General features: G+C 39.7%; 1 protein-coding gene across 1 annotated transcript in view; it reads left to right on the top strand.

The window, feature by feature from the left end:
* Positions 1–13,024, top strand: part of HMGCLL1 (3-hydroxy-3-methylglutaryl-CoA lyase like 1) — a 938,297-nt gene extending 925,273 nt beyond the window's left edge. The window contains exon 9 of the mRNA XM_085609190.1: positions 12,400–13,024. Within this exon, the coding sequence (XP_085465316.1) occupies positions 12,400–12,501 (102 nt within the window). The 3' untranslated portion in view covers positions 12,502–13,024. The remainder of the gene's footprint in view (positions 1–12,399) is intronic.
* Positions 13,025–13,459: the final 435 nt, after the last annotated feature.

Raw genomic sequence — 13,459 nt, 5'->3', positions numbered from 1 at the left:
CTTCATCTGAAACAGATCAATAGTGTTTCCCATAACTTCTTTTGAATGAAGAGGATGTATGCTAAAATGTTCATAAATACTTCTTCCTTTGACTTGTCCACTTTTTCAATTTGACCAGTTGGTGTTTCTGTGTCTTCTTGTAAATCTTCTTCTTCTTCTTCTATATAAATTGATTCATACCATTTATTATTTTTTTTCAAATACAAATTTGCTCTTTGTACTTTTCGTACATCCACCAGCTCTTGCCAAATCTTCTTATTCTTTGTAGGTACACCATTAACCAGAATTACTAATGGTTCAGTTTCCAAAGTATCTGCATCAATAGTTTCCATATTTTTTTTCAAATCCAAGGGCAAATACACCACTCTTCCTTTTAAACCTCTCAGTAAATCAGAAGGAGGTAATTTACCAGTTTTGGGCTCCATACGTACTATGGTCTGGAACGGATGAACACATTGAATAAGTATAGACTCATATGTATTTAATTCAGAAAGTTCGGCAGGAATAGCATCCAATTCTAAATTATTATGTACAGCTCTGGTCGGCATTCTATTTTCTTCTAACTTATTATAACAGTATTTACAAATACGCTGATCTTCACCCAATTCAAAACAATTTTCAAGAAATATATATGTTGCAAAATCCTTCCACTTATAATTATCTTCATTTTCACTTTTTTTATACAGATCAACACTCCTTGTTTGAATTTTATAATGACTTCTGCGGCAACAAATACAAGTAATATTTGGTGTTTCATTAGAGGTGATAGTAAATTTTGTCATTTCATCCTCAAAAGTTTTAGAAATAATGAGTTCTACATTCTGTTCCTCATTTTCCTCATTTACTGTGTCCTTTTCTGCACTTTCTTGTTCTGGACCAAAGTAACAAAACTGAATCTCATCAGTAACCTTCACTACATCTGATACAGATCCACGGAACAGAGCATTATTCAACTCATTCAACGTTACTGCTGGACTTTTAGCAAAATACAATGTTCTCACAAACTTTCTCATTTCAGTATGATGAACAGCCAGCATCCTAAAATGATGAAAAACACTTTTACACACTTTTCTAGATAGACAAGCCAGAGAATGTCCCTGCAAACCAGTATTTTCTCTCACTCTGCATGGATCTAGTGTTTGAAGCACCTTCATCTTCTGTTTTACACTCTTTTTACTATATTCTCTTAGAAAGTCACGTAATTTATCAATAGATTCCTGACGCACAGTACAAATACTACTACAGTTCCAAGTGTACACTGGGGCTTTTGGACGTCTCCCCATAGCCTCAGCAGCCATTACTTCTTCCTCATTTCTAGGGACCCTTTTCTCTTTTTGCATCACACAACCATCCTTAACTTCATATGCTCTACCATTAGTGTCAACTGCATGCAACAAACTATTACTTTGAAGATAACTCTCTTCATTAAAAAATGGTTCAGTACTTGAACTGTGTTTCCATTCTCCCAAGAACACTTTACAAAAGTTACTTTTTTTCACTTCACTTCTCTTTTCCTTTTGCTTTGTGACTTCATTGCATTCACTAATTTTTCTAATCTACGCATCCTATTCAAAATTAGAATAAAAAGTTTTCTTTTTATTTCCAAAGCCTTACTTACAATATTTTCTATACATTTTTTTTTCTTAATAAATGTAGATTTTTTCTTATATTTTTTCACATTCTTTAGCAAATTTAACATCACTCTTCTCTGAAACATTTTTCGACGAATGTTTTTAAAATCTAATTTTCGTGTTAAATCTGTTTGACATACTTCTGATTGTACATTAGCTTTTTTTTTTTGCTGTTGACTGTGTTGTTGCTTTGTACATAAAACTCTCTTTGTTTTACAGTTATTTTTGCCATTTTTTTGTTTTTTGAAAATCTTTTTTAAGAAATCTCTGCTCTGCTTACCAGTAGACTTTTTATTTTTGCCATCACCAGCTTCTCCTGCTATTTTTTTTTCCCCAGTTTTGTCCAGATATACTTGTTGTTGCTTTTCTTTCCTTTATCTTGTCCTTAAAGGCATTTTTTTTTTCCACTGTTGCTCAGCAATACCTGCAAGGAACTAAAAAAAAATCCTTTTTGTAATTATAATTCATTAAAATATTTTTTTTTACTTTTCATTTATTTCAAATGTTTTTCCATTTGTCTCTCATTTGTGATTTATTAATTTGTGCACAGTACTAACCACCACAGTTGAAAAAAAACAAGCTGCCCCTTTCCTGCAAGTGCATTTTTTAACAGAACAACTGCAACACAAATTATATCTGTGGCCACAATTTCTGTGCACACACAGCCTCATGGTGTGCTTCTAAGCAGAAAACAGAATTTGATTTGCAAATTCAAAGCACATTTACTACTCTGGTAGATCAAGTGATAATTGCTGTTACAGCCTTACACATTTTACCTGGAAAATCACAGAGGCAGAAAAGAGCACATTTCCTAACAGCTACTTCATACCATAAGTATCTGCAACCTGGCTGAGTGTTTAGAGTAGAGCAAAGAAAAAGAGGCCTTGGTGACGTTGAATGTGTTTGCATTACACATAGACCTGAGTAGTACGCATGGGAGTGTTGGAGAAGCTGCTGCGTGTGTCCCAAGAGTGTGTTTCTGCAGACTATGTATTGTCAGCTGCAAGAGACATGAGCAAGGAGATTTCCAGAACTGCATGAAGACTACAGGGATGTATGTAACAGTGCATGTGTGCTAAGGGATAATTTGTGTAAACACAACAGGCTGCCCCTTTCCTGGGACTGCATTTCTTACTGAACAACATCTTCACAAATTAAATCTCTGCCCACAATTCCTGTGTGCACACAGACTCATGCCATATTTTTACGCACATAACACAGGCTGCCCCTTTCCTGGGACTGCATTTCTTACTGAACAACATCTTCACAAATTAAATCTCTGCCCACAATTCCTGTGCGCACACAGACTCATGCTATGTTTTTTGGAACAAAACAGTGTCCCTGAATAGTACCAAATTACTGTTACAGCCTGATACATTTCCCTTATCATTTACAGAAGCAGAAAACAGCACATGTCCTAACAGCTCCTTAAGACCATGTCCATGTGTTACAGGGTGAGTGATTAGACTAGATCAATTTAAATGAGGCCTTGCTGACGTTGAATGTGTTTGCATTACACAGTGCTATCTGAAACAGCACACAGAGCTGAGTACTACACATGAGAGTGTTGGAGAAGCTGCTGCGTGTGTGCCAAGAGTGTGTTTCTGAACACTGTGTATTGTCTGGTGCAAGACAGATGAGCAAAGAGACTTCCAGAACTGCATGAAGACTACAGGGATGTACGTAACAGTGCATGTGTGCTAAGGGATAATTTGTGTAAACACAACAGGCTGCCCCTTTCCAGGGACTGCATTTCTTACTGAACAACATCTTCACAAATTAAATCTCTGCCCACAATTCCTGTGTGCACACAGACTCATGCCATCTTTTTACGCACATAACACAGGCTGCCCCTTTCCTGGGACTGCATTTCTTACTGAACAACATCTTCACAAATTAAATCTCTGCCCACAATTCCTGTGCGCACACAGACTCATGCTATGTTTTTTGGAACAAAACAGTGTCCCTGAATAGTACCAAATTACTGTTACAGCCTGATACATTTCCCTTATCATTTACAGAAGCAGAAAACAGCACATGTCCTAACAGCTCCTTAAGACAATGACCATGTGTTACAGGGTGAGTGATTAGACTAGATCAATTTAAATGAGGCCTTGCTGACGTTGAATGTGTTTGCATTACACAGTGCTATCTGAAACAGCACACAGAGCTGAGTACTACACATGAGAGTGTTGGAGAAGCTGCTGCGTGTGTGCCAAGAGTGTGTTTCTGAACACTGTGTATTGTCTGGTGCAAGACAGATGAGCAAAGAGACTTCCAGAACTGCATGAAGACTGCAGGGATGTATGTAATAGTGCATGTGTGCTAAGGGATAATTTGTGTAAACACAACAGGCTGCCCCTTTCCTGGGACTGCATTTCTTACTGAACAACATCTTCACAAATTAAATCTCTGCCCACAATTCCTGTGTGCACACAGACTCATGCCATCATTTTAGGCACATAAGACAGGCTGCCCCTTTCCTGGAACTGCATTTCTTACTGAACAACATCTTCACAAATTAAATCTCTGCCCACAATTCCTGTGTGCACACAGACTCATGTCATCATTTTAAGCACATAACACAGGCTGCCCCTTTCCTAGGACTGTATTTCTTACTGAACAACAACTTCACAAATTAAATCTCAGACAACAATTCCTATATACACACAGACTCATGCTGTGTTGGTAGGCACAAAACACAGGCTGCCCCTTTCCTGGGTTATCAATTCTAACAGAATTAATGCTTTTTTCAAATGTGCTGCCATTTTCCTCTCTTTTCTTTCAAAGTGATGTCTGCTAAATGCTAACCATCACAATTAAAAAGAAGCTGTCCTTTTCTTTCAACTGCAAGTCTTACTTTTCAACAGCAACACAAATTAAATCTCTGTCAACAATTCTTCTCTGCACACAGACTCATGGTTTGATGGTAGGCACAAAACAGTATTCCTCATTGTTACCAGTACACATTAACTTATGGTGAAAACATACTCCATAATATTTTACATATTCAAAACCATTAAATATCTCGCAAAACAGAAAATGTAAATCACAACTTTAAACAAATAATCATAATTCTTTTATTTATATCAAAATTAACCACAAACACCCCCTCTCAAACTCATAACTCACCTTTAAAATTAGTTAGTTGTGAAAGAAATGTGGCAGTCACACAGCAGTTTATCAGACCAGAATCTCTGAGCTGAACACCTCTCTCCTCTCAGCAGAACCAGTTAATGGCACAGTTTCCCTCTCTTTTTTCACACATATACATGTTAATTTCAAATCTCAGTGCTTCCCACATTTTTTCAAATGAAATCACACATTTCTATTGGTTGAAAACTTCAACCCCTTTCCAAATGTACCCTTCCCCCAACTTGACTTCTGCCTGCTACCATAGCAACAGGTCATGGAACACAGGTGTGAGCAGAGAGGTCAGAAGTTCAACAGACAATGTTTCATTTCCAAAGAGCAAGAGTGCTTGACTTTTCAAACCTAACAGCAAATCCAAACTAATGTTCTTTGTTCACATATTTTTCTGAACCAATACAATACATGCTTTTTAAAATTTAAACATACAGCCTAGTTTTTAGTGTAGAATGGTTTGAAACAGCCAATGAGTTCTTTTTATAAAAAAAAGTATGTGTGCCCCCATTTTTCAACTGTCTTTCATTTCTTTTTGCCTTTCTACTGAAAGACACCTCCTGAGTGCATCCAGATCTCCTTTGAAGATGTTCACAGTGTGGATTGTAGGTCACAGCTATGTCTTCTGGAGTGAAAAATTTGCAGAAAAAAAGAGGTATGGTGAGAGACCTTGCTTTGCCAAATGTAGACATCAAATGGATTGGTCAGAGAGGGTTAAAGTGGCACCAATTAATGCCTTTGGTGAAAACCTTTCTACATCTCCCACAGCCTAACCTTATTATTGTGCACTGTGGTGGAAATGACCTAGGCAATTTAACTGGGGTAGGTCTGGAAATGCTTATTAAGGACACCTTTGTGCAATTGATGTCACTTTTTCCACAAACTGCCTTCGTATATTCTAACATATGCCAAAGGCAAAAGTGGAACTGGTCCAACCAATTTTGTCCGCAGATTGACAAAGCAAGGAAGCACGTCAACAAATCTATTTCTGCTTTCCTCAGAGACTATGGTATGGGTTCTATATACCACAACAACTTGCGTTACAACATGCAAGACATTTATAGAGGAGACGGTGTACACTTCACTGATGAAGGCAACAGAGTCTTCCTCTTGAACTTTAGACTCTGCATCGGTACTTACTTGTAGGTACCAAAAAACAAACAATAAACACAAGGGCTCTTTTTAGAGCCACCTTATATCTAAACACTTAAGTGCGATTTTTTATTATTTTTTTTTTAAAGTTTTTTTTCGGGTGCGCGCTTTGTGCGCGCACTCGGCGATATTTTTTTTCAAAATATAAATCTTTTTTTTTGCCCTACAAGGTCCTACTGTGACCCCCTTACAATGCCTAGTGGGTCAATATCTCCCCACTCTGCCCCCTTTTCAAGTTCTCCCCCTTTGTTTATCACCCCCTCTTTATGCGAGAGACAAAATGGCGGCCGCCGCTTCCTGATTTCCACCGATTCGAATGTTTACTGACATCTAACAACCAATCAGAAGTGCGCTCGCGCACGCCAGGGTGCGCGCACAGTACTTGCTCAGTGCGCGCACGCTGCGCGCTTACAGATATATATATTGATTTAAATGCTAATTTCTCAGGAAATACTGAACAGATTTACACCAAACCTGCAAAAGGCACTTCATGGACCTTATGGCTACCTCTCTGCCAAATTTCACATAATTCTGTTCAGCCGTTCAGGCTGTAGCTGCGACTAAAGTCCCTATGGAAAAATACATGGGGAAAACGCGTTTTGGGACCCCCCTTTTTTCGCAGCCCCTGCTTGACGAATCACCCCGAGACTTTCAGGGTAGGAGCTGAGCGGAGCGCCCCATTAGTTTTGAAAATTTAGCGAGGATTCGTCAACCGGCGCCAAAGTTATTCAAAATAGAATTTTGAGATTTCCTATGGAAACACGGTCCTAACTATAACTACCTACTGGCGACCGCCAGTAGGTAATATATATATATATATATACATATATATATGTATTGCCATTAAGATTGTTCTAGTGACATGTATACACCCAGAGGCTAAAAGCTGCATGGGTTATAGGTGTTACCTAAACCTGAGATGATAAAATGGGATCATATTACCTATTACTTGTTATGAATCTTTTATGTTATATGATTTTTTAATTGACTTGAGAAAGATTTGAACGTCAAGTGTTTAGTATTCTAGTTTACCTGAGACTGAAGAGATGTCTCTCAATGTTTGTGTTTCTGTTGGGGATAATGTGCTATTGTATCAAATGTTTTTTATGCAATCATGTGTATCATAAGTAGAATTTAAATGCAAAGCACATTGTAAGGAGTGTAGAATTATACATTTAAAATCTGCTTTTCTTGTGTAGTATATTGACACTAGTGTAAGTTTAACTAGATATAACTAAAGAAAGAAAATAAAGTGCAACGGACTAACTTTTGAACTGCTGACAGCGTTCTGCATTTACATTGTTTATTTTCACCCACTGGGGAGGATTTATTGGCAGATGCTTCCATTAATGATAGGCCTGCAAGGGTTAATTTGTCAGGTGTGCTGATTAATGTTTAAGAGCAGCATGGTCATTGTGAAATTTTGTGTTAACAATCCACTGACCTTTTTTTTTTTTTTTTTTTAAGTAAACTAAATATAGTAAATTAATTCAGCAGTGTGGATTACAGGAAAACATTCTCAGTTAGACTTCTATTCTGTCATACACTAGTTTTCTAAGCTTTTGCTTAAAGATTTGCAAATATCTTCTTATTGAATCATAGTGAATGCTCTCAATCAAAACAGAGAGAGAGAAAGAGTTGTAGTGTACTTGCCATTTGGATTGGAATGTGTAGTGTTCATATTATTTACAGTCACACATTAGTGTAGAATGTTATGAGTCTTCTCTCATTCTGTGTTCCACTCCTGACGGCTGAGAGATCTTCTCTGAGAACCGTCTGGAGTGGTTGTTCAAGCTGTCTTCTTCTGATCCAATAAATATACTTGAAATCTACAACTTGCCCACCAGTGCTTACTTCAGAATATATATCACAACAGTTTCACCAGTGTTTTCCCTCTCCTAACCTGCATTCCCTGTTTTTCTTAGGCCCATTACCCATTTCCTTGTTATCAAGGCACGGAAATGAAATGTCGCCCTGACAATCAGGAAGAAAATTCCATAGTCATGAAGGCTATTGTGTTTTTGTCTGTTTTACTAAAACAAACTCCTGCTTTTGGAGTTTATTTCACAGAAACAAAAAGAGGCAGCACAGGGCCCAAAAACATGCCACCTGTTCAGCATCCTGCTCTGCCGTCAGTGGATCCGTGGGACTAGCAGGTCTCTGGCAGGAAATTGTGAATACAAAGCCCAGTGCATCCAGTGAACTAGCAGGTCATCCATCTATACATTAATTTAAGTAGCTGGTGCTGTCCAATCCAAACTGGGCAGCTGGATCTTCCATACAGGGGTGACCCTCTGTGCTTCCTTTTCTGCCGTGTAGTTAAAAGGGGGTCCATCTATATTGACTTGTGGAGAGCACTTCCAGTCCCTCAGTGCAAGTGGAGTGTAGTGCACAAATCAGTCTTTTCATAATGGAACTTCTTTCTGCTGATTCTACTATTTCAGTTGTGTTCAGAGAGCTGGATGTAGGAAACTAGATTTATAATGCACACCACTAAATGATTGGTGATCACCTCTAAGCTCTAATCAATACCAAAATCATTCCCAGAACCTACACTGCCTAATTATATAGCAGTTCCTGGTTTCTTTCCTGAAAACTGTCCCAGGGTACCCTTTTATGAGCTCTCCCCAGGGAACGTTTTCCAGGGTACAGAACACCTAACCTTGATTCAGCCCTTTCATATTGCTTTTTTATAACACATTTTATTGATTTTATTTTATGTGACACCAACATCAAAAGCAACACCAAGCTCAATCCAAGAATACCACTATTAGAACACCCATTGGTGCATGAAATACAAACAGAGTTATACACAGTAGCTAGTAAAGCATACATCATTGGAACAGTGGAAAGCATACACTTTACATCAGACAGTGTCCTCGGCCTCAACAAATCTGCTCCTTGTCCCAGGTCCCTCCCAATGTGTTAATATTTCCGTGGGCTCCCCTGTGCCTTATACACCAGTTCTGCCTGGTCTGCGCAGAAGTGGATGTCTCTGCTCACTCATGCATGGACGGTGCCTGCACATCTGTTCAATGCCTGGCCGGGTCTCGCTTGACCATCATTTATGCCATGGCGATCAGGAAGGGTGCGGCTTGAGTCATGCACCGAGTCTATTTTTCTCAGCATAACAATCTTGGGATGGAGCACCAGGGAAACTCTCACTACCTGCCCAATATGTCTGCTAATGGTCCTCCAATATGCTTGTGCCCCCGGCAGGTTCAGATAGTGTTGTAAAGGGAACCAGGTGAAAACCCACATCGCCAACATGCGCCACAGTAGCTGGGTGGAGAGATACCATTTTCGTCTCTACCCATTCTTCGTCTCAATGTTCCCTACATCCTCCTCCCACTTGGTTCTCAGCATCCCTTCGGGGTTGAGCGTATTGACGATGAGAGATTTATAAAGTCTGGATATGCTCCCCCCAGCTTTTCGATGACTCGTTTGCATTAAATCGGGTTTTATACTGAGGGAGCAGTCAGCCTATCTTCATAACCTTCCAGAGCGTGTTGCAGCTGAAGATAACAGTAACTGCGAGGAGTGAATGCTCAATTTTTCCGCAAGCTCCTAAAATGATCACATGTGCCCATCGCGTCAGACATTCCCCAGTGTGGAAACGCCAATCAAATTCTACAGACGAAACCCTACCAACCCTGCTGTCTCAGCCAGCCATGTCCAGTTCCACAGAGGGGTGGCCCCCGTGAGGAGCCTGTCCTATTGAAAAGAAAATTCAATAGTTCCCTGAATAGTTCTGGAAACAGGGTTTCCCTGTGAGCACAGACCGAATGGCAGGGAGTTCTAGGATGACTCCCAGGTCAATGGCCTTAGTGATAGTAGTCCCTGTTTAGATTAAACATGTGAGAGGGGCCAGGTGCAGCCAAGTCCTTCGATGCTAACTATTGCTGTCCACTCCTAGCTCTCATGTCCCAGGATAAGTGAGCAGAGAGGTATTTTCCACCTTCTCGGAAGCCTAATCATTATCAGGATGACAGCCCTGCAGATCTGAATTATTTACTTTTAGAACTTTCATGCTGCTGAAATTCAAGATTTCATATAATAATCAAATACAATAACAATGAACTTTGTAGCATATTTATGAACTGATTTGTGACAATTTGACTTTTTATCACCAATACCCACATTACCTATTCAGTGAAAATAACACTTTTTAGTTCTCTGTACAGACACACTGTTTTTACTAATTAGCATGTCCAAATTGTACTCATTGAGCACCAAGCAAATTGAGATACCAAAATACTTTGGGGCATATCAACAAGGGCTTTATCTCTGCTTTTTTGGCTTTAAAAGCCAAAAAAGGAGAGATAAAACTAGCGCCCTATCAACAAAAGGGTGCTAACATGCAAACTTGCATGTTAGCAACCTTTTACTCTACGCTTCCGCTTGCATCTCTAATGAGATGCAAAGGGTGCGTTTCAGAGTAAAATAATAGGAGAAATGTCGCTAAGCGACATTTCTCCTATTATCAAGAATGTCGCTAACCCTGTTAGAGACAAAAAAAGCAGCGCTAACCGCGGTTAACGCTGCTTTTTTACGTCTGGTATTTTTCTGACTTAGCCATGATATCCTATGGAAGGAGGATATCATGGTTAAGTTTGCCTGTCCCTATCAACAAGGTAACGTGAGATTATCGCTGGGTTTCCAGCGATAATCTCACGTTAGCCTGTTAGCGTGAGGATTTTTATCGCTATTGAGATAAGCGTTGCTAATAGCACGCTATCTCAGCGATAAAAATTCACGCTAGCCGGCGATAATTATCCTAGCGCTAAGTGCGCTTAGAGATAATTATCGCCGGTTGTTGTTGATATGCCCCTTTGTGAGGATGGAGCTTTTCTGTATGTCAACAATGATTCTTTCTACATGTGCTGTGCAGAGTGTATTAGCCACCATCAGTCAGGTCACAGTGCCAGGCGTAAAGCTAGCCTCTTACAGTTATTCATATAAGCAGCCTGAATGTCCACCACAACCCACATTTGACAAATAACTGTGATATCGCTGCTCAGTGGCGTAATGAAACTTGAGGGGGCCCCAATACAAAGTACATGGAGGGCCCCCCTCTGGAGTCAGTCAGCAGCTCCCAGGCCAGGGTACTGTGCTGAGGGGGCCCCCTAGAGTTCGTTGTGAGATTTCCTATCCTGCAGGGCCTATGGTAACGCCACTGGCGCTGCTACATAAATAAATAAAACAAATTTCTTTGCGCGCCCTGCATCGCAAAATGCGATGCAGGGCGCGCAACGAAATTCGATTTATTTATTTATTTAATTGTTTACTTACCTCCAATTATCCATATTCCGGTTTTTAGTACCTCCCACCCTTCCCCTCCCCCGCCCCGCCTTTCCGCCCCACGGAACGCCCTCCACGGGCCGCGGCTGCCTGCCTCATTAATTTTGATGAGGCAGGTCCATTTGCGAATCGCTAACAGTGTCAAACTCACTGTTGTACATCGCAGTTAGCGATTTCCTAATAGCGAATCACTAAAATTTGCTATTAGGAAATCACAAACACCCAATTTCATACATCTGGCCCTTAGTCTCAAAATAGCGATTCTTAGTAGGGTTGCAAATCGAACTACCTCATAAATATTAATGAGGTAGACCACAGTATGTGACCCACTAGGACTGGCTGCTTTCACAGGGATGGTGACCTGCTGGGGTCAGCAGACCACCATGTCTGTGATTGCTTTTAAATAAAGCTCCTTTGAGGAGGTGGAAAAATATAAATGTTTTGCAATCAGAATTTGAACACGAAACATTAATATATACCACTCCAATTCGGTATTTGGAAGGGGGGCGCTAAATACGCACTTTTCAAAGACCAATTCAGAAAGCCAAATTGCAATTTGATAACAAGTTATCGAATTGCAATTTGGCTTTTTCACATTTAAAAAAGCTTTTTTTGCTGTCACAAATGGCCTAATCTCCAAGGTAGCTTTGTACATATGGCCCCTTGTTAATTTTTAGAACTGTGATCTTCTCGGGCATGAAGGTGCAGTCATTTGTGGGTTGATGCTATAATGCATCTTGCTTCCGGTATTAGCTATGGCTTTATTTGCTAGATGTTGACAAGCTGGGAGTCATTCAAAATGCAGCACTTTGGTTGTTCACTGCTGTCAATCAGCTGTTCTTGCGAATTGTCCTATGTGAAGATGATACTTGTGGTTTTGAACAGACAGCCTCTAAAGTCACATTGGTACTCTTATAACGTTTTGTGCTGTTTTTAGTGACCTGCTGTCTTAGAGGCACATTGGTACTTTAAATGAACACATTCACCCTGTCACTGGCACACGGATAGTGTCACATGTTTTTGTCAAGTTGAATGTATTTCAAGGCACGTTCCAAGTTGATGGCTATCATAGCAGCTGTGTGTTAGCTGTCGTTAAATTCTGATTAAATTATGGCAGTTAAATGCATTTCTAAATGTGTGATCAAACTAAAATTCTATTATTCTTTTATAGGGAGTGAATCTTCATGGTGTGATGGCAGTGGGCGACTTCATCTGCAATGCTTTGAACAAGACGACTAATTCTAAAGTTGCACAAGCCACCTTCAATACTTGAATGTTCACCTGAAAGTTATAGCCACAATACGTTACGTTTCGGCACTATATGTTGCTTCCTTTGTCAGGTATCCTTTAGAAATCATTAATACAGTCATATATAGAAAAATAATGTATCACAGAACAATGACGGAGAACACTCTGCTGCAGAAACAGGGTACTGTGCAGAATGAAGAGCCTCTGCCAAATGCTTGCTTTCTGCAGGGAATACACATGTTTATTGCTGACTCATTTCAGCGTCAAAGATTGTGAAGATTGAATCCATGTATTTAAAAGCTATGACAGGAAACACGTACAGTAGTGTGGCATAAATGAAAATGAGAGAAACAGTGTGATGCAATCTTACATATTTTTTTTTAAAAACATCAGAGAGGATTATGTAAAAATAATGAGCTTTAATGGAAAGTCATGACATTGGAATTATTTGACATTATACAAAGGAACATTGATCACCTACGACTGTCTGGTTTTTCCACCTCAATACTCCCAATAGAAATCAGAATGTTTAAGTATCGCGATATGGTTCAATGGTCAGGTTTTGCTATGATGGCAAGTGAAGCCCTGTCCTAGAAGGATGAGGGCAGCTTGAACTGGACCACGAGGCACTGAGGACCAAGTAATTGTACAGACATAGCCTGCGATAGGATACAGATAATGATGAGGCAATGGAATATGAAGGGGAATAAATCATTTCTTATTGTGTGCTACGAGGCGATGTGTTACAGTATTGTCTATTTTTCTATATGTAACTAATTTTATGTAACTTCTGTCTGTGCTGTTCCCACTTCCCCTCTGTAGTTTATATCAGGTACTTTTAACATATGATGTCTCTGACCGTCAAGACATCTTATCCTTACTGCATTGCTTCTCCCTTTCAACTTCATCAGTTCAGCTAAACCTTTTACTTTGAGCTCCAGGTTCCTCAGGATGACCTCAGTGTGGCTCGTGCTGCCAAGTGA

This window comes from Triturus cristatus, chromosome 6, assembly GCF_964204655.1.
Source record: "Triturus cristatus chromosome 6, aTriCri1.1, whole genome shotgun sequence".
NCBI lineage: Eukaryota > Metazoa > Chordata > Amphibia > Caudata > Salamandridae > Triturus > Triturus cristatus.
This window is presented reverse-complemented; position numbering and strand designations above follow the sequence as displayed.